This window comes from Falco rusticolus, chromosome 10, assembly GCF_015220075.1.
Source record: "Falco rusticolus isolate bFalRus1 chromosome 10, bFalRus1.pri, whole genome shotgun sequence".
Taxonomy (NCBI): domain Eukaryota; kingdom Metazoa; phylum Chordata; class Aves; order Falconiformes; family Falconidae; genus Falco; species Falco rusticolus.
The window spans coordinates 2,539,054-2,561,569 of record NC_051196.1 but is presented as its reverse complement, the minus strand read 5'-3'; the positions used below and the strand labels follow the sequence as shown (position 1 = coordinate 2,561,569).

Sequence of the window (22,516 nt, the reverse complement as noted above, 5' to 3'; positions counted from 1 at the left end):
TCCACCATATCTCACCCACCAGCGACAACCACCACCACTGGCACCACAGCTGTACCCAGTCCCACTGCCACACCAACAGAACGCACAACCACCACCACACCCACCAGCACAAGCAGCACCACAAGGACCTCTCCCACTCCAACAACAGGTGAAACCACCACCAGCACACCCACAGCAACAGTGCCCACCTCCTCCAGCAGCACCAAAAGCACCTCCAGGACCACTCCAGGAAGGACCACAACACCCACGACCACGTCTGCTCACACAGAAACCTCCACTGTGACAAGCAAGACTCCAACATCCACCACTACTGCCTCCACCATATCTCACCCACCAGCGACAACCACCACCACTGGCACCACAGCTGTCCCCAGTCCCACTCTCACACCAACAGAACGCACAACCACCACCACACCCACCACCACGGCCAGTACCACAAGGACCTCTCCAACTCCAACAACAGGTGCAATCACCACCAGCACACCCACACCAACAGTGCCCACCACATCACCCACCAATCCCTCCCACATCCCCCACAGCACAACGAGCTGCTGTGCCTGGACCCAGTGGTTTGACGTGGATTCCCCTCAACCTGGAAGTGAAAATGGAGACATAGAGACGTTTGCCAAAATCCGAGCCGCTGGCTATGACCTGTGCGACAAGCCTCAAGGCATCGAGTGCCGTGCTAAAGATTACCCTGACAGGGATCTGGACAAACTGGGACAGAAGTTTGAGTGCAGCCTTGACGCTGGGCTTGTGTGCAGAAACAAGGACCAGATCAAAAAGTACCCCATGTGCTTCAACTACGAGATCAGGGTGCTGTGCTGTGACCGTGATGGCTGCACAACAGCATCACTGCCAACCACCAGCGCAGGCCCCTCCACCACAGTCTCCTCTACAGAAACATCCACTGTGACAACCGAGACTCTAACATCAACCACGACTGCCTCCACCACGCCCCCACCACCAGTGACAACCACCACCACTGGCACCACAGCTGTTCCCAGTCCCACTGCCACACCAACAGAACGCACAACCACCACCACACCCACCAGCACAAGCAGCACCACAAGGACCTCTCCCACTCCAACATCAGGTGCAACCACCAGCACACCCACAGCAACAGTGCCCACCTCAGCCAGCAGCACCACCAGCACCTCCAGGACCACTCCAGGAAGGACCACAACACCCACGACCACGTCTGCTCACACAGAAACCTCCACTGTGACAAGCAAGACTCCAACATCCACCACTACAGCCTCCACCATATCTCACCCACCAGCGACAACCACCACCACTGGCACCACAGCTGTCCCCAGTCCCACTGCCACACCAACAGAACGCACAACCAACAGCACACCCACCAGCACAAGCAGCACCACAAGGACCTCTCCCACTCCAACAACAGGTGAAACCACCACCAGCACACCCACAGCAACAGTGCCCACCTCAGCCAGCAGCACCATCAGCACCTCCAGGACAACTCCAGGAAGCTCCACAACGCCCATGACCACGACTGCTCACACAGAAACCTCCACTGTGACAAGCAAGACTCCAACATCCACCACTACAGCCTCCACCACATCCACTCTATCAACCACCAGCACTGGCACCACAGCTGTGCCCAGTCCCACTGTCACACCTACAAGCACAAGCAGCACCACAGGGACCTCTCCCACTCCAACAACAGGTGCAACCACCAGCACACCCACAGCAACAGTGCCCACCTCAGCCAGACGCACCACCAGCACCTCCAGGACCACTCCAGGAAGCACCACAGTAACAATGACCATGTCTGCTCACACAGAAACCTCCATAGTGACGATCAAGACTCCAACAGCACCCACTACTGCCTCCACCCAGTTAGCGACTACAAGCACAAGGGGCCGTACAGGTATTTTTCCAACATCTTTTTCTTCTACTGGATGAAGTGGTGTCTCCATTGTTTTCCCCAGACGTTTCACTACCACAGCCAGGCCAGATATGTCACTTTTTACTTCTGGAAAGCTTATAAACAGCTGTTTCACTATGACAAAATTCATATCATTGTTTTCTGTGACTTCTTCTGTCTGTCATCATCACTATTTCTTCCAGTACCTAAACCACTTTTTCATCTACATTTCCCTCTGCTGTTAATAGCTGTTAGATGTGTGTGAAGCCCATGCCTTGATACAACTTATCCTGAGCTTGAGGGAGACAGTGCTGAGTTTGAAACTTTTGAATATGTTAGAGCTAAATGTCATAATATTTGTGAATTCTCAGATGATATTTAGCATAGAGCTAAAGGATTTTCACAGTCCCCACTTAGCAGTAGGTCAAATAGTTGAGGGCAACCAAACTGTTGGATGGAACGGTGCACAGTTCTCTCCAATATGTAAAATTATGAGATCAAAATCCTGTGTTGTAAACTAGTGTTTGTTTTGTGCTCAACAGTAGCTACAACAGGTACATCACAATCAAGTCACGTTATAACAAACACTTCGGCCATCTCCAGTCTTTCCCCCAGCACGCCTGTCACAACAGAAGCAAGTACATACGTTACATCAAGCAGAACAACTCCATGTTTTTGTCACATGTATGGTAATTTATTTTCTCCTGGTAAGTGTCTTATTTTACAGTTATAAAAATTTTCATAAGCAATATAGACCCTTAATACTCTATTTAATTAAAGATAACCAGTGAAAATCATCAAATATACAACTTTTAATACATGAATACAGTACATTTTCACAGTATTTTCTTGTTTTCTTTGCCTAAGTGTTTTCATTGGTCTTTTAATTTCTCCTTCAATTTTCCTCCCCAGGGGAACTGGTATACACCATAACAGACGCGGCTGGCTGTAAGGTTTATGGACTTTGCAGCGAGGAATGTGAAATTGCCCCGACCCTGGGGCCATGTCCTCCAACCACCCCAGGAACAACTACAGCAACAACCCTCACAACTCCAGCAGGAAGAAACTGTACTGATGTGAATCCTTCACGAAAGGTGGTTCCCCTCATTATTTTCTAATATATCACCGTTGCAACGCCAGCCCAATCTCTGTCCTCTAACAGCCAAATCAAGTCAACTTGTAGGTATTTCAGTGCACAGCTGGTAACATTACAAATGACCTGATAGCTCACAATTCTCCAGCCTGGCATTACTAGGCTTTTAAGTAATCTGGAGATGGAAAAGCTCACTAATACCACAGCAGAGACTTTTTTCTTAAATAAAAAACATTTAAATATCATAGAAATAAGTAGACCAGCAATGAAAGTGTCACATTCTCATTCTTTCTATACAGAAGAAAATTCTGCAATCTTAGCTTGCCTGCTCTTAAGGCCTGCAAACATAGGCTAAGAAAACTCTAATCTCAACTCCCTACCTATTTTAAGAGTCTATTTTATGTTGAAACAGAGCAGCGAGGGTGAGAGAGCACTTAAGAATAAACCATTTCCATATTTTTAGCCTGGAGAGAACTGGACAAGTGAATGCCAGGAGTGTGTCTGCGACCCCCACACTGCTACCACACGATGCCACCCGGTCCTATGCCAGTCTGTTCGGCCACCAGAGTGTGAACTGGGGTTCTATTTAGAGACTGTAAAACCACCAAAAGACCCATGCTGTCCTGAATTTAAGTGCAGTAAGTATTAAAAATACATATATAAATACCAGGCCACAGACTCTGGTAAATTAGATTTGCACTTCCGTTCATATCTAGATGAGTTCTTTCGGTATCACAGTAACAGCAAAACCTTCCTTAGACTATTCTGGCTCAGTGAACATGCACCCGTTTTTGGCTAAATATGCATTATAAGTTTGTTTGAAAACAAAATGCTATTTTTGATGAAGTTTGCTGAGAGGATTGGAATGGGTGGGAGAGAAGAATACTACTTTAAACCTTCAAGTGGTCTATGTTGCTCAACTATTTCTGTATCTGTATTCATAAAGATTATTCATGCCTTTTATTTAATATTATTAATGTAACATTGGAGCATGTTAACATCAGCCTAACCATAGCTAAACTAGATGCATAAACACAAGAATAAGCCAGCAGAAAATTTAACTACAAAAGCAAGTAACACAAAGCAATAGATCAGTGAATTGTTAATCAGTAACTGAATTGTCAGTGTATGCGAAACAATAATTATGCTGCTCTTGAATGCTCATGAAAACTTAAAAATCCAAGTTTAATGTCTATTTGTGTACATAATTTTTATAAACATATTTTTATACATATATTTATACAAAAGAATAAAAAGGTAGCCATAAATTAAATCTCAAAACAGAAAACAATGGAACAGCCAAGTATGAAGTAGTTCTGTGAAAGGCATGAACGGGCTCCGCCACATTGTCCAATTATTTCTATTACCACAGTAAGAATACCCTTTTCCCCACTCCGAGTCAATCTTCCATCCAAGCCATGTTCTAAGAGGTCATGAAGAATCAATCACTGAAGCACCTTTGAAGGTTACTAGACTTCTAGGTTTTGAAGAAGAAACAGCTGACTCAATTTGCGGTTAACCCAGTATCAGAACAGCAAAAAAGGGACTTTTTCCACGCATCGTTCAAGCTTGAAACCATTCCTCTTCAACTCTTCTAGCTAATTTCAAAGATGAGACTTAAACAGTCAGCTACACTAGATACAAGGTCTAAGCATGCAGAGGGGGATTGAATGCAAGTTTTCCGTAATCTCCATGCTACTAACAAAACTTGCTAACATCTTGACTACTTAGGAGTCTCACAATTTCTGTTTACTCCAGATTTTTTTTTTTATTGTTGTTTTTCCAGAAGCATTCAATGACAGCTGCGTGCACAACGGTACACCGTACAAGGTAAGAATGTTATACTTACAGTGGTATATTGCTGAAAGTGAAATGTACACCCTTTGTACCAAAATAAGCCTTTGAGAACATTCTTTTCCCAGTACATGTTTTATATCTCTAGTCCTTATATTTTTTTTCTAATGTCAAAACCAAAATTGCCACAGAAGATTTCCTCAACACACAGCGTGAAACACAAGTGTACCATTTAGTGATGTACTTTCTTTTTAAACCCTCTCTTACTTCTGGAATCAACAAATTTTCCAAACAAGCCCAGACTCATCCACTCGTTGAAATAAGCCCAGAGAAGCTTCAAACATAAAACTACGATTTTTGCTTTATTTGTTACCTAAATTTTTTTGCTAAACTTGGTAAACTTAGATCATTTAGTCAAAATTTAAACATTAGCACTGAAGTCTTTTGGGGACACATTTCAGAAAGACTGAAATCCATGTGTAAATTTGTATCTCTGCTTATGTATCTGCATACAAATCCAACTATTTTGATCTCCATTTCTAAGTTATAATTGTTTTATAACCACATAACATGACATACAGGGGAAAAAACCTCATAAATGGAGCACTAAAAAGCTGGCACAATAATGAGGCCGTACAAGCCAGTCTTACCTGTATTTTATTAATTTACTTTTCCCCTTTGTACTGCTCCATTAGTTTCCTCCTAATGTGTCCTTTCTTGCAAGGCACAAAGCCAAACAACTTTATCTTCTAAGAGAGTTAACAGCTCCGTTGCACTGGCATTTCAGCAACCTTAACGGTTCTCAGCAATGCTTTCATCTCTGCCTATACATCATCTAGAAACAGTTGCCATTTGAATTATTTTTCCGTCTTCCAGGTTGGAATGTCAGTAGTAAACGATTCATGCGTTAATTGTACCTGCACCTCTGAGAAAGATCCAGTGACTAAGGCAAATATTATGCGCTGTGAGAGAGTTCAGTGTGAAACGTCTTGCCCACCGGTGAGTTCACCTCCTCTAGGCTGCCGTCAGCCCTCAGTTAGGGGAAGACTAGAATTCTCCATCATCAAATCAAAATACTTTTGTATCCTCGTGAGCAGGGTCATCAGTATATGACTGAGGATGGAAAGTGCTGCGGGAAGTGCGTTCCAGTTGCTTGCAGCATCCAACTAGGTAACGGCACCATCCACGTGCTCAATGTAAGTATTCCTTTCGTTTTCAGATCTCTCCATTAGCTTTTCTAACGTGCATTGGCCAAGAGTCAACTCACGTTTCTTACTAGTAAAAGTCTAATTAATACTGAAATACTCTGAAAACAACACACCAGTTTTCTGAACTGAACACTAGGGATAACTTCTTGATACACGTGAATAACTGGGTAATGGTTCTTAATCCATAGTATGAATGTTCAGATCCAGGATTTCAACTTCCAAGCCAGCTAGTTTGCAAAATTTTGCTTTTGCTGCTTGAAAGGTCAGAAGCATCTTAGAATCTTTGAGGTGTGACAGCTTAATTAGCTCAGGCATTTTTTTAAGTAATCATACTATACTTGATTACAGTGAAAAAAACCTAATTCTTTGCTTTTCTTATGAAATCTTAGGTTGACGACATCCTGGTACTAGATCATTGCAGCCATTACAAATGTGAAAAAATTTCAGATCAATTTGTTGCAGTCCAAACTAAAAAAGTATGCCCCGAGTACAACCCCAAGGAGTGCGATCCTGTAAGTTTGAATCAATTCTTCATTGATTGAAAGCAGTTTGAAAGACCAAGGAGAGGCAAGGAAGAACACAACAAATTGCTTTTGCTAAAGTTGCAGGAATGTCTTCAGAATGAAATTAATCTTGTAATGTTAGTAATAAGAAAAGCTAAGTATTTCTGCATGTGGCTACAAAGATGCAAGACTTCTGGGGGGGGGGGGGGGGACACGACAGTAAGCGATCCATCCTTTCATTCATCACAGAGGAGCCTTCTGCCCAGTATCGGTGATGGTAATTCATTTTCTTACTCACGACTGTCATCTGTGCATTAACACAAACCCTTCTCCCTTATTTTTGCAAAGGATGAAACAGAGACTACTCCCGATGGCTGCTGCAAAATATGCAAACGTAAGTAATGCTGTACTCACGTTTTCTACTTGAAGAGCACTGTATTCAACTTCTATCTTTAAGCGGATGGAAGGATTCCTCCCCCCGCCCCCCCCCCCTCAAGTTTTCACTTACTCTGTTTATGAAGACACTGTGTTTCACTATCTATGCAAAAAGGAAAAAGCAGATTTGTTTTCCTGATACTAAACACCACAACCCCAAGCACCAGCGCTTAAGCCTCTGCATTCATTACCTTCCAAAGCCACCGGGCAGCGGAGACGGGACAACCTGAAAACTCCAGATACATTACACAGCATCCACCGCCCCCGTCACACACTGCCGATCCCAATCATCAGACATCACGCACTTCAAAATTGTGTTAGCACTCATTTAGTTCTGAACTGGTGATGTGAAGTATCCATTTCCACCCCCACCCCTCTCTTTTTACGAAGGTCAAACCTGCAAAGTTCACAGCAAAACAACTGTGATCCACCACAGTGACTGCGAATCTTCCGAACCTGTTGAGCTGGCCTACTGCCAAGGCACTTGTCCTGGCTTCTCCATGTGAGTTCCAAACACTTAATTCAGCATCTCTACGGCCTCATTAATACTGGTCTCTCAATCAGCCACTGCAGGGTACCGAGGGAGCTGACAGAAGTGCTCACTGAGCCACTGTCAGCCCTTCATGGGTGGCCCTAGCAACGTGGGGAGGTCCCCAACGGGACACCCGTCCGCAAGGGCTGGGAGCAGGATGCAGGGCACGACTCGCTGATCTTAAGGGTCTTTTCCAACCTACGTGATTCTATGATCCCAGAATAGCAAGGAAGTTACTGCCTTTATATGATTCCATTGAGTAGAATCAGACTCAATGGAAGCAACTTGCACTACTAAAGAGGCAGGTAATTAAAATCGCATTCGAGGGAGGGGGTGGGAGGCTGTACAACAAAACCCCAACACACACCCCAAACCCCCAAGACAAGCGTCACTGGGGGGCTTTTCTGTGTCGGGTTTTTAATGAGAAGTGGTATTTTCTTTCCCTGGCGCAACACAGATACTCCTTTGAAGCAAACCAGATGCAACATGAGTGTAGCTGCTGCCAGGAGCTCAGCAGCCACAGAAGAGAGGTGACCCTGACTTGCCAAAATGGAACAAGCATAAATTATAACTATGTCTACGTGGAGCAATGCCTGTGTATGACGGCATGCACTGCAGAAACCTCCGCAGCGCCTGGCTCCCCAGGGAAAAGTCAGCAGAAGAGAGAGAAGGTCGCATGGAAAAGCAAGCAGGCACCCTAGGAAAGCTGGAATCCTGTTTTCCCCAGGATACCTTGTGCTCTTTCTTTAAGGGCTCCTACATCAGTTTGTCATCACCTTTTCTCATTTCTTACTTGTAAAAAAAAAATAATAAAAATATCAGTCAAATAATTAAATCTTGGGGTTTGTGTGTTTTGTGGTTTTTTAAAGTGCTACAATAGACAAGAGTAAAAATAGATGACTGAAATACTCTTGTTTAAACTACAGAAATAGGTGAATTGTTTCCTTTTGATCACAAAACTGGGGATTTCTGGGGAAAAAAAGGGGTTTAAGGGGTCTCTAAAAAACAAACCAGAAAAAATTGTAGCTACATTGCACTTAACTCCTGTGCCTAGAGGAAGTTTTACTGTGTGTTGTTGTTACGGATGTAATGGGCCAAACAGACATGACAGTGACAGGGAGAAGGCTCTTCTCTTCGTTTTGTCTCTTATTTTTTGGTTTCTGTGACTGGTGACGGTTTGACACCCACCTCCATTGCCTAAATGACAGAGTCCAGTGGCATCAGAGCGTTACCTCACCTGGTATATTCTCTAGCAGCCTTTGGGAACAAAGATGCTCTCAAAGCCGTTCTCCTGGGTGAGGTTAAATCCCCTCACACAGGTCCTAACAGCTCTGCGCGCGGGCGTCAAAGGTGCGGAGATAAATGCCCCTCTCGTTTGCTCGCTGTATCCTAGTTGCCCAGATGGAGGGAACAGGCAGGCTGTAGTTTGTTTCCCCTGTAATTAGTGGAGGGGGCCACTAGACAAGTATAAAAAAAAAAAAAAAGGGAAAACTTCATCCATCACTACCATTTCATGATCTAAATCAAAACGCATCTGGCTGTAGAAATCAGCGTTCACTTCAGCTGAAGAAACAAATCTATGTATGAATGGAAGCTCCTATTACTTGAAGATTTCTTAAAAGTGTGGTCAATGAACTCAGTAAAATCAGAAAATTCTCCTGCCCATAGTTTTAACAATATTCATAAAGAGGTTCAGGATGTTTTTAAACTGCACATTTGTTTCCTGTGCTACCTAAAAGATTTGGAATGGATTTTCACAGTGAGAATATTGGCTGCCTTTTCTCACGGTAGCTCATCACCTTTACCTGAGCCGCTTGGAGCGTTTACCTTGTCAGTAGATGTTACAGTACAAAACCTGGAATCTGCCCTGAAGGCTCGGCTGAAAAACACAGGGTAACTGTCTGAGCAAATAATTGCATGTTTTATACACGTTTATTTAGAAGTGGAATGCGATCCTGGAATGAAATCAGTAGATCCCTACGTATCGTGCCTTCAGAGGCACGACCTGCTGCCACGTCAGGATTAAGCAGTGTGGACAATTAGGCAGATTTGTAAACTTGGTGCAGGTTTTCCTCAACTCCTTTAAGCACCAGGTTAAGATGTTTAAGGCTTCAGCTGCCCTCTGACGGTCACTGCTCGCTTCTCTGAAGAAAACCGAACCAGCAACTACTCTTTTAATTCTGCTGTGAACACTAAGCCTTGCAGAGCACCTTCATCCACCAGACATCAATTATATTAGCACATAACGTTACTTTTAAATTTTCAGTTCCTCAATTAGGGAAGATGCAGAGGCTATTTCTCAAAGCCGAATACCACATTATTGCCAGGTAGCCGATAGTTTACCTGGGAGTTTAATTTGGAGATGGCACTGCAATCCAAAACTACAGACCAAGTATTGTGATCATGAAAAAAACCAGCCAGATCAGCACCACAACTCACCGCTTAGAAGAGAATCTTGACTAGTGGGTTTTTGGAGGTTTGGGTATTTTGTTTGTTTGTTTTGTTTTTGTCTTTGTTTGAGTTGTTTTGTGTGGGGTTTTTTTTTTTTTTTTTGGGGGGGGGGGGGGAGGAGGTCGGTCTGTGGGGTTTTTTTTGCATGTGGTGTTTTTGGTTGTGGTTTTTTTTTTTTTTTTCAATCAGTCCACTGCAAAGAAAACCACTGAATTTTCTCTGCTCTCCTTAAAATACAGCTTTGAATTTTTTTTATTTTTTTTTTTTTTTAGGAAAATCTATTTTTGTACCTTTTTTTTCTCCTCAAGCCTACACAGAAGAAAACCTGAGGGATTTACACTTTTAAGTAAATGGGATTCAGGAGGAGGCAAGCATGTAGATTTCTCTTTGGAGCAAACTACAATTACAAGTCCAAGGGACCTCTAGGAATTACTTGAAAGCACAGAGATCAGCTAAATAAGAAAACATGAAGACATACATTTGTTCGATACACAAGAAGTTACCGTTGATGTTAAAGTATCTCTTGCTATTGTGTACTAGATCAAGCTCCTTAGAACCTGAATGAGAAAATGCATGTACGCCTTATTTTTATAGCAAAATTTCTGAATAGTTATACGTACAATCACAGCAGCAAAACACAGAGCTCCAAGTTAATGGATAATATTTTAAACAAGAAACAGTATGTAATATGAAATAAAACCCGAGCTCTTTCCCGTCATTTCCATGAGGTGTCAAATCAATCAGAAAGTGCTGCCTTCTCATCCTATGGTATTTACCACGACCAAATATACTGATGCTTCACTGAACATTAAGAATTAGCATAGAAAAGCACTTACCTACACCAGGGAAGGGAACACTCCTTTTCCTGTTCCACTAACTAGTCAATCACGGGGACTACTGTGCTAGGAACGTTACCTACTAATACACGTATCTATGGTGTAACTGCCCATAGTGTTTATTGATGTGTCGATACAACTTCTTCTAAACAAATCTGTCAACCACACTGAGAATCTCAAACAGCTCACCGATTAAAACGTCCCACTGCAAATAAAACCATTGGCAGGTTTTATTGTCTGATGATCTAAGCTGGGTGAATACCTAGGAAATGCTGTTGTCCTGTGAAAGTCAGGGCATGTGTGGTACTGTAATACTTAATCACATGAAAGACATCTGTTAAGTTTTAAATGAGTATCTACAATATATACCCAGAGTTGATCAGCTGGAGGACAGAATTTAGTACAATTTAACAAGCCACACGGGCAAGATACCTGCACAACACTCCTCGTGCAGGGCCCTTCACCTCCCAAACACGTTACCGGCCCGTGCTTGCTCCAGGCTTTCCAAAACAGAAAATGCCAACGTGCAATCAGGTGGGGAACTGGAAAACAGCCCAACAGAGTAAAAGTCATTTGAAAGACTGAATGAAACTATCCTGTAAGCTGGGAAACAACAGCTCCAAATCATTTTGGTTAAAGAACAGTAGGCCTTTATTTATCCATCTTTCCCTGGGTCTGAAGCATATTTTGAAAAAATTTGCACAATATAGAAATACTAAACACCAGGATAAATACACGCCCCCCTCCCCTTACACCATTTCTCTTTCCTCCTCACCTTCAGTGTAACTTTTCCCAGTTCATCTTTTGAAACGGCACCTCCAGGCAGTGATTTAAGAAGCTCTTTTGTTGATTTTGGCTCCTGACTCCATTCACCTCCCTCCCTCTATTCACATTTGATACCACTTCCCATGTTTTTAATACACCAACTTTACGTCTAAAGAATTTGACATGTTCACCCATATCATCTACTTACCCCACACACGCAGCTCCTGCACTGCTGCTGTTGCCGCTGCAGGTAACAAGGTACCACCGGCTGACGCAGATCCCATTCAGTAAGAGGCAACGCGCTTCCTGGCCCCGAGTTACGCCAGAACATTCTCCCGGATACCTTCACTTCTGCATCTCCTGGTTTCACACATTCGTTTCCTGAGCCTCAAGATCATGTTGCTGACAAAGTCAGGTCAGTCCCCGATTTGGCGTACGAGGCTCCCCAGCTACCGCAGCGGCAGCGAACAGGAGCGCACGCCGCTCACTTACCCCAAGCCTGAACGCGGGAGGTGCGTGCCAAAGGGCCTGCCTGATGCAGAGCATCGCACTAAGCCCTGACATCTTCATGATTTTGGGGACGGAGAACTTTACAAGGAGTTGGCTACAAACCAAAGAATACCTCCTTCCTGCAATGTCAGAAGGGACAGGAAATCACTGACCTCCTTTAAACGACCAATCACACTCCATTTATATTTGTTACAGAAATCATACATTTTTTGATTGAGATCTTAAAATCAAAGCATTGCAGACCTTGAACCCATTTTTATTTATTCCACTTTCTAAAGCCTCTGCGGTACTGAAAGACTCTTAATTGGATTTTGCCTCCAGCAGAAAAGGATTGAGAATTTCTTTTGCATAAGCTTCCTTCACCCCATCCAACCCAACTCACGTAACAGCAAAACAAGCGTTTTTATTTCAAACACAAAACTGACAATCAAAGAAGCAAAACCACAATGCATTCTAACATCTAATATCACAGCAGCACTGTGGCTGTTCATACAGAAACAACATAGTCCTTACGGTCACGCTGACAGCTGACACCGCAGCACTGCAGTGATTAAGCTTCTCCGATTTTCCCAGCTGCTTTCACTGTCGGTTTTGTTCCCTGCACTGAAGACAGCAGCAACGGATCACCTTCAACATAAAAATACTCAGATTAGCCCATCAGGCTGAGCCACTCCTGAGGTACATTTTAGCGGTTCTCCTGTATTTTAGCAGGGAAGACCCAGCTCACGTTAATTCTTTTGAAACATTCCCTCGAATATTCCTGGTCCTCAGGTAATGAGGCTCCAACTCACATGAATTGAAGTCCTGAAGCATGGTGGGAAGTATTCAGCCACTTCTTGCTTCCATGCTGTGTGAAGATGCTGAAACCTCCAAGACACACACAAACCATCTTTCCAGTTTTTAATTTTTTTTTTTAAAAAAAAGCGTGCCCCAAAGCAGTTACCAGATTTGTCTTACCAGTTGTTTCAACAGGAGTATTTAAATTTATCATTTTAAAGTATTCACATAATACTCTGTGCCATAGACGAAAAATAAAATCATCATTTCTTTTGGCATCATCCTACCAAGGTTTTGTCATTCAGACGCCCACATTTTAGTAGCTTCAAGTGGTCTTTTGCGAATGGACAGAACCAGCACTTCAAATGTATTACTTAGGATGAAGAGGGAAAGAGTTCTCAGTCATCCTGCTACAAGCCATATGCTGATCTTTGATTTGAGCTGAAAAAAATCAACAGTCTCCCCTTCACGACTTCTTAGCAGTGCTATCTGAAAACCCAACAAGCAGGTACCTCGGGGGAGTATCTTCTGTGCAGCGATCTCCACCAGCAGCAGCATACAGGTTAAACCAATAGCTTATTCCGTTAGTAGGACTTGAATCAAATCGAAACATCCAAATAAATGTATATTAAAGCTTTATATACGTGATCAATTAACGATCAAGGAAACGCAGAGCTGACGAACAAAAGACATCTGAAAACGGAACAGTAACCCAAAGCCTCTCTCACGCCAGCACTTACCGTGTGACCTGCAACGAAGCAGAGCCTGATCCAAACCACTGAGTCCAGTGAAAATATTCCTGCTGGTATCAGGAAGCTCCAAATCAAACCTCACATTTATGGAGAGAAGCAGATGATGTTGTTTAAATGAAGAACCTCCCTCATGAAACGCCCGCCTCATGACTGCAATGATCAGGTTCGTTAGTCACCTGCCGTGAGAAGCGGCCGCTCTGGCCACCCCGGGCAGCACCACACCAGCCGGCCGGTACCACTTGCAAGAGCAGGTTCCGCGCCATCACAGAACGCCCCAGCCTGGCTGGTTCCCTCCTCCCTGCACAGGCTCAGCGCAGCGTTCGCCCCACACGCCGAGGCGCGTATTGACGCGAGCAGGAGCGCTGCGGACAGCCCGCTGCTGGCACCAGCCCAACAGCTGGGAGCAGCAAACAGGCCGCAGGAACGCGGGAGGGGCAACAACTCGGAAGGAGGGACACCATGTCAGAACTGCCAAGACAGCTCTGCAGTCAGAGATGCTATGTGAACCAGATCTTTAACATTCATTCGTTATATACCAGCAGATAAAGCCAGCTCTCACTGCAGCTAAACCGGCACACAGACAAGGTCTATTTGTAACTCTTCACCTGGACACCACTGTCATCTGGAGACGTCTCAGCCCCTTCACGCTGCAGAGCATTTCCTCCATACCCACACACTCTTCTTCCCTCCTTCCCTGCCCTCCAACGTTGTCCTTCGACCAACACAACCCTGCTGTGGCCTCGTTCCACCCTCCGGGCCTCTGACACCGTAACGTTTCCTTGAGTGCGGCACCCAGGCGAGGCAGAAAGAGGCACCCGCCCAGAGGAACGCTTCAACACTTTCCAGCCCTCACCATCCTAGTCCCACCAGATGATCACAGTATGAACCATCGTAACTTGTTAACTAACAAGCAAAAGACCAAAGTAAGACAGTAACTGATACTTGAATTCTAGACCAGTCTACAGACGAAGACTCAAATTGTGGTGCCCTCCAACAGAGACGTAATACACTTTCATTTAGATGATATATTTATTAAATTAGAATGAAAAAGTTAATGTACTTTAGAGTGCAAGAAACACATTTGGACACTGGACCTCAATACAGAGAAACAATGTCTTCAGAATTATTACAGCAAAAAACATCCTCTGTATGGTATTACATATCAACCAAACAAGCAGTAACATTTGTAAGGGAAAAAACATTCAGTACCATCAGCAGATGCAAAGAGCAGTAGAGAAGAAAGTAGCAAGGATCTAGCTAGACAAAAAACATTCCTACCTTTAGCAAGTTTAGGCTCTTGGCAGGACTCAGACTAGTACTAAGAGCACTGACTTTTAGCAGATGCCTGTCTTACACAGCTGGCTTTGGCTCCAAGCTGCTGAAAGCTGTTGAGTAGAAGAGCAGCATCGAACGTAGCATTATCCCATTAGCATTTTGTCAAAAGCTACAGTCATAGCGGGTGACAACTTCGTTGTTTTAAATCAAGAAACAGACCTTCAGCTCCAACACCTGAATTCCACAGACGCTAGATAACCACACGCTCCCTGCCTTTTTTCACCTCTCTCCAATTCAAACCTGACAATGAACAGTTTGACTGAGAGGATATATATGCTGAAAAGCTGAACAGGCTTATGGTAAGTGTTCTGTTCTTTTTAAAAAGATAAAAGTAGCACGTCTTGACGTAAGAGTTTCAGCTATAATGCTTAATTAAAATCAAGACAAAAATTCCCCAGAACAAATAGTTAAGTATAGTGTAACGTGCTGAAATCCACCTACTGGCCATACTGCTCCTACACGTCCCATCTTCAACTCACACATCCACCCCGTTTTGTCTAATGTTTGCTTAAACAGAACAAAAAAATTCTAGAGTCAAGAGCCTCCCCCAGAGGCCCCAGCCCAGTTTATGAATAAACCTGGCGACCCCAACATTCGCACTTACCCCTCCCGTGGTTAGGACTGAAAGGCGTTTATTCTGTGCTTGCAATTGAGCTTAATAGGATGCAGTACGATTTACCAGCCATTAAGTTGAACCACGACCATTTGCTTTTATAAAAAGCTGTATTATGGATCCCAACGTTTTAATATAAAAATTTAAATATATACATTTTCCCTGAATTGTTCCATCCCTAGCAATTCATGTTATCTGTGTAAAAGTTAGAGCAAGACACTCTTCCTGGAGATATCGAAGCATTAAATCCTTACCAAGATTTACCCTTTTTGGGTGAAAATGTCACAAATCCCTGTGCTATAAAGACTAAACACCTCAAAAAATTTACCATGATTGTAGGGAAGGGGCAAGACTAACTTCTTGAAGAACACCCGTTTTATTTTAGAAAATAAAATGCGGTAACTCTACAACTGAAGGACACAAACTATAGCTTTGAATCTCAGTATTGAAAAGCCAATTGGAAGATGTGTGAAGACACTTACCCTTTCAACAGTAAATTTAAGGTGGTAAGGGATTCATTAGGGATTAAAAACTTAAAATCATACGTTATGAAAAGAGAGCTTTAAAAGCTCAGAAGCTGGGATGATTTTTGGTGCTGTATTTTAAAGTTTCAGTATCGCTTTTAATCATAAAAAAATAAATAGTAATGCTCTACTGCCAGTGCTACCTAACGGCTTCTTGAATGCAAGGGGGGAGGAAATAAAATCAGCTTTTCAGCAGATAATGAAGAAAATATTTTAATCGTGGAACATGAGACAAAGCGTGGGGAAGAAGGGAATATGGGTCCCTTTTCCCTATTCCAAACCCAGCTCTAATGTTCTCACGAATCACTCACGAGCCTAGATTTCAAGTGTACATTCATTCCAACTCTTGAAAATATAAAGGTCTATGGCTATTGTAGAAAGTATTTGAAATCAAACATCACAAAGATAAAACAGCAACATTGCACATCACTGGAAAAATAAACTGGTGCATACTATTTAAAGTGCATTACTTTACCATCTACAAAAACGGACACCGCAGAACTTTATCCAGCGGGTGTAACTGGTGCATACTGTAAGATTCCGCAGCTCCAAAATGAACTGTTATCTGAAAAAATAACACTAACAATAAATACAAGCAACCTCCAGCCTCCTCTGAGGATTAGGCTATAAACTCAGATATGTTAAATTTTCTCTCGCAAAGAATTTATTTCCATCTGCATCAAATATTCATAAATTGACTACAGCAGCTGTAGTCTAACAAACCACTGAGTAACTCATAATGCCATTCAAAGATTCTGAAGCTACTACTCGTGCTTCTTATTTCAGATTACAGGAAAATACACAATTTTTCCACTAATACAAAACTGTAATTTTGCTGAAATAAAGGTATAAAGAAAGAAGCCTTATAACCAGATCATAGATTTCTGCTTTTTTAATGTAAGACAACACCTTAAATAATTGTTTACGGCTTCAGTAACTTTCCAGGTAGAAAGAAAATAAAAATCTCGCCTTCTGCACTTATCCTTTGAAACAGCCATGGGAATGCAGAAGTAGGTAGAGTGCAATTAACTGTGGGAGTACATTAAGGCTCAGTCCCGCTCTCTGCCACAGCAATACATACTGTACGAGTTAGAAGTTACTTGTTAGGATTTTACAGATACGTAGCAACACCGTATGGGAGGATAAAGCCCCAAATGCACACCAGGTAATATATTGCTTTGGTGTATGATGAGTAACTGAATAGAAGATGCTCATTACAAACACCAACAGCGCAATTTAAGAAATTTGCTTATTAAACAAAAAATCTTCAATCAGAAACAACTGAATATATCACAGCAATAACTAAACACCACAGGACAAGGTAAGGGTCTTTCTTTTAATTTCCGGCAGACACAGGCTGCTTGATGAAACCTAAATACTTTAACAGATCAACTATGTTTAAAGAGCAAGCCTTCCGGGGGGGGGGGGGGGGGGGGGGGGGGGGGGGGGGGGGGGGGGGGGGGTGGGGGGGCGGGGGGGAGGTTTTTTCCAACCTAACAAACAGTAGTAAATCCTGTACTGCATAGAGTTACTTTGTAAGAACAAGTTTATGAAAAGGGGGAGAGAAAGAAAAAAAAAAAAGCAGCAGCATTACTCCCCACCCCATCAGAACATAACTACACAGGGCATAGCTGATAGTAAAGATGCTTCAATGCTGCATTGTAGGACACAAGCTAAACTGAGTATGTACAGATTGAGAAAGAAAGTGAAAAAGATCCAAATGTCCAAGGAGAAAAGGGGTACAATCTTTCACACAGGATGCGCTCGCTAACAGAAAGCTGCTGGGACATTCTTCCTCTAGCTAAATCCCTGGCTTGGCAAGTAAAAATAAGTGGCATCGAGGACAAGGACTATGCAGGAAGTGCGAATCTATGATTCTTCAGCTATCTGAAGCAAGGAGTTGATAGCTGCATCCTTGTTCCCCCTCTGAGCTTCAAGCACTGAGCGGATTACTTCCCTGTCCATGTTGGGAAACATGTCCTGGATAGACTTCAGGTCCTCTTCATTACACAGGTGCTGAGGGTTGACCGCAGGAGGTGGTATTGCCACTGGCACCATGCCTGGATTACAGACTGCAGGCATCCCTGCGGGCAAAACACAGAAAATAAAAACCGCAAAACATACATGAGTGGAAAATTAAATTAAATTAAATAAATCAATGATTTTGAAGAAGAAAGCAGCTCATGACTCATCCCAAGTCATCAACTTTTTTTTTTTTTTTTTTTTAAACATGTACTCAGGGGTGGGGGGGGGTGGCAGAGATTAGACCTAGACCGTTGCAATCACGATACACTGGAACAGGTTCTCTGCCCAAGTTATGTTCCAGAAGTGCTAAACTACAGTATGGCAACAGGTACAGCTCAAGAATTAGGTATGATTTGCATTAACCAGGAATACACATCACTAACCAAACACTAAGCGCATGACAGAAAGGTGTGGTTGGCTGCCCCCCATCATATTTTAGCCCCTAGTGTATTCACGTTGCGATGAAAAAGATGATTTTACACCAGCAATATGCAGAACTGATACTGAGACATTCAATTCATGCAAGCTCCGCTGCATTCAAAGGAAAGCGAAGTACTTAGGTTCACAAGAAGACTCGATGACACTCATAAGCAAATTTTAAGCAAGTATTTTTCTCTGGTTAAAGTTCCATCAAGTTCAGCCTGCAAAAGTCACAAAGTGGCAGAACAGCAATTCCTCTCATGCCTACAGGGGTACACACTGCTCCAACCTGTGCTGCTGCCAGAGGACAACATTCATCTGACACTTACGAACTTCTTGTACATCTGTGAAAACTTAAAGCACTGTCAGTTTACAAAGACTGTCTTAGGAAATGAGTTTTCTAATTCCTGTTAAAAGAAATTATTAGACTTAAGTCCCTTTTCATCACTTAACTTTTATAATTATGCAAAAATCCATCGCTGAAAATACCTTTTGGTTTTATAAAACTAAAACCAGCTGTAGTATACATCTAAGAGCTGTTATCACTTCTGAAAATGCTGTATTTCACGTCTTGTCTAAATAGTTCCAGACCTGACTGCTGTAGTCCCACACCTTTGGGGTGGCTTTTCCAGTTCTGCCATGCTGGTGCCAAGGAGAACTACGTGCACCTCTGCACAAACACGCGCCGATTCGCACAGCCGCCTGGTAAAGCCTTTGTGTTTGCTCTCTATGTGTATCTGAGCATTTTGTCCACTGCTTGAAACACTATCCACCTGGTATGTGAAGGACCTGGGAGTCCCGGTGGCCAGGGAGTTGCCCACGGGCCAGCAGTGTGGCCAAGGGGCCAGCGGGATCCTGAGGGGCATCAGGAGGAGCAGGGCCAGCAGGTCGAGGGGGGTGATCCTCCCCCTCTGCTCTGCCCTGGTGAGGCCACATCTGGGGTGCTGTGCCCAGTGCTGGGCTCCCCAGTTCCAGAGGGACAGGGAGCTGCTGGAGAGGGGCTGGCAGGGGCTGGCAGAGGCTGCAGAGGTGATGAGGGCATGGAGCATCTCCCGTATGGGGACAGGCTGGGAGAGCTGGGCCTGCCCAGCCTGGGGAAGGGAAGGCTGAGAGGGGATCTCATCGATGCACACACATCTCTCCAGGGCGAGTGCCGACAGGACGGGCCAGGCTCTTCGCAGCGGTGCCCAGCGACAGGACAAGGGGCAACGGGCACGAACTGCAACACAGGAGGTTCCTTCTGAATGTGAGGAAGCACTTCTTCACCTTGAGGGTGCTGGAGCGCTGGGCCAGGCTGCCCAGAGAGGCTGTGGGGCCTCCTTCCCTGGAGACATTCAAAACGTGCCCAGATGCAATCCTGTGCAATGTGCTCTAGGAGAATCTGCTCTGGCAGGGGGCTGGACTAGATGGTCTCCAGAGGTCCCTTCCAACCCTGACCGTTCCATGATTGTTACAGAATAGTCTACAGTAATTCAAAGATCTTTATGTGTGTAATGACCAATCAAGAAATCACCACCAAATGTTAGTTTTTTCTTTACATATAATACTTTTAACACCAGCCTTACTATGTGATTTTATTTCCCATTTACTACTGTAAGATCCTTCTGCAACCTGCTGCAGTCAGAGATTTCATAAATTGCTAAGAGTTTTTGTTTTGACAAACTGCCTGTTAGCCCCCTTCCCTCAATTAGTTTTTTTAAAAAATATGATGCACCCCCCAGACCAAAGGCCTCCCTCCATTAGGGGATGACTCATTACTTATCTTTATCTGTTCATCAGCTTTTCAAAATAGCTCTTACAACCACAAGAGGACCTTTATTGTATCAGAGCATCATATGACAGGAAGAGTCCTTGCAAATAACGTGTTCAAAATGCAGCTGGCAAGATGATATGCACAGACCACATGATCCTTACCCACATACTCATACGCCTACAGTTTCTAAGGTATGAGCTTTCCCTACCTAACCATGTCCCCTTCTCCTAAAGTTAACCTAGTTAGTTGTTTTAATCAGCTCTTTCTAATCTCCATAGGTTTTAATCTGTCTACGCAATAGGAAACAGTTACCTCAGAACTGTTCATAAAAGAATTCTCAGTTTGCTACCCTCCAGTCTTCTGAATGCAAGGCTAATTAAGCAATAGGTTACATACTGCAATTGGTAAAAAAAAAAAAAATGTATCAGAAATGCAAGACTGGGAACAAATGTCTCTTACCTGCATTTTTTTACTGATCATCTTAACAATTATGTGTCTCTTCCTCCCCCATGCTATGGTCTCATGTTCCAAACGGCTTTTTTTTGTACTCCCTTACATACTTGTATCTTTAGAGTCACTTAATTACCTGAACGATTCTAGGTTCTCTGCTTCTTTAACATAAATAGTTCTACACTCCTTACACATTTGATCTTCAAAAGCTTTGTTATCCAACCTTATTACCTGTTTAGATTTAATACGTAATTTAACTCTCTCACATTCCCTTATTCGGGCAGATGTCCCAATTTTTGGCACAAAACCACTTTACTGTTGTACAGCAGAGGATTTTTCTAGGGTTCAGCAAGGGAGTTTTTTTTTTTTTTAAATCTGGCATACATTTACTTTGAGAAGCTAACATTTTTTACATAGTTTTTAGTACACCAGTTTAAAAAAAAAAGCAAGCTAATCTCAATTACTGCTTTTTAAGTTAAACAAAGGTGAACTGTTAGCGTCACCACTATCATACATCTTCAAAATAAGATACTTTTTGAACCAGGTTTCATATATTACTCAGGAGTAGATCAAAAGCTGCTTGTCTTCTATTGGAATTCTAACTGCTCAAAAAGCATAATAACATAAAGCAAACCTACAACCAACATAGTTTTCAAGTATGCCTCTTTGCAGCCTCATCTCAGCATAATGACTGCAAGTACTTAAGTGATCAAGTACATTGAGACTACATTGTACTACTTTACTCAGACTTAGTATCTCCTAAAAAAAAAAGCAAAGAGCAATTCCAATACTTACCTTGCCTTTCCAGATTTTCTTTGATGTATTTCATTAAAAATGTCTATGCTCACTAACATACATAATTTTAGTATCTCAGTGAATATCTTCTTTCAATAAGCTGTATTAAAATTCACATTCAAGGTTGTATCGGCTAAACTCATCTTAACTTACATCAGTTCTGGCTCAAAAGGTACTATAGTTGAATATAGTTTGACTGCATACATTGCAAATGTGATTTTACTTAACATACTCTTTGCTATTTCTTTCCTCACCCTGGACTTCTGTCCTATCTGAAGGGATGCATTACTGAATTGTAAGCACCTCCATACTCACCAATGTTCTCCAATTTTGATTTTAAAATTCCCCTTGTAATCATCTTAAGTTTTATTAGAGGCAAAAAAGAAACTAGATGCTTTAAGTCTAATGTACAGGCTGCACCTATTTGAAATGGTTCATGCTGGCAACTAAAGAAGTGTCCTTCTCACCATACATTTATTACCTACACATTGGAACCACGTCTCTGCCAGGCCACACCACCAGGACACCTATCGCCTCTTCCACAGCAGCCTAAAATTTAGCTCTAGAGCTTCTTATGCCATTTGGACTACGGCCCCTGGAATTCTGTCTGGCACTATGTGTTTGAACATATGGCAAATCAGACCACGTGTGCACCCTGGAGTCAAACCACTGTGCAGTCCTCCTCAACACTGCAAACGGACTTTACCCAATAATCGTATCGAGCAGCATTTCAGACTGCCTCTTCCATAGCTTCAACAAGTCTCAACTCCTTCCTCACATTTCCTACAAAAAAATCTAGATATTTACAACAGGTGAACAAAGACACATGGCCTCAAAAAAAAAAAGTTGCAAAGTACCTGAAAGAACAGAGCAATGGAAGTTGTGTTTTACATCTAAAGTTTCCTAAAATTCTTTAGTAAGTCACCAGCACCCCAAGATTATCCAACTATCAGCCTAACTTGTGTAGAAACTGCCCATACCGGTCACTTTAAAAATATTAATCCAAATGAAACATGAGGCTCACTGAGTACCACAGCATCCTACAGCTTACCAA

General features: G+C 42.9%; 2 protein-coding genes across 6 annotated transcripts in view; one reads left to right on the top strand and one right to left on the bottom strand.

Annotated features, from left to right (window-relative positions):
* LOC119154719 (mucin-5AC-like) overlaps nt 1–8,223 on the top strand; it is a 43,520-nt gene extending 35,297 nt beyond the window's left edge. The window contains 8 exon segments of the mRNA XM_037402606.1: nt 60–1,894; nt 2,783–2,988; nt 3,397–3,622; nt 4,771–4,814; nt 5,655–5,777; nt 6,376–6,498; nt 7,263–7,426; nt 7,914–8,223. Of these exon segments, the coding sequence (XP_037258503.1) occupies nt 60–1,894; nt 2,783–2,988; nt 3,397–3,622; nt 4,771–4,814; nt 5,655–5,777; nt 6,376–6,498; nt 7,263–7,426; nt 7,914–8,157 (2,965 nt within the window). The 3' untranslated portion in view covers nt 8,158–8,223.
* Nucleotides 8,224–17,507: 9,284 nt separating this feature from the next.
* The window catches only part of LOC119154485 (toll interacting protein), a 66,093-nt gene continuing 61,084 nt past the window's right edge, over nt 17,508–22,516 (bottom strand). For all 5 annotated transcript variants that reach the window (XM_037402062.1, XM_037402063.1, XM_037402060.1 and 2 more), the window contains one exon: nt 17,508–18,103. In XM_037402062.1, coding sequence (XP_037257959.1) covers nt 17,889–18,103 — 215 coding nt within the window. In that variant the 3' untranslated portion in view covers nt 17,508–17,888. The remainder of the gene's footprint in view (nt 18,104–22,516) is intronic.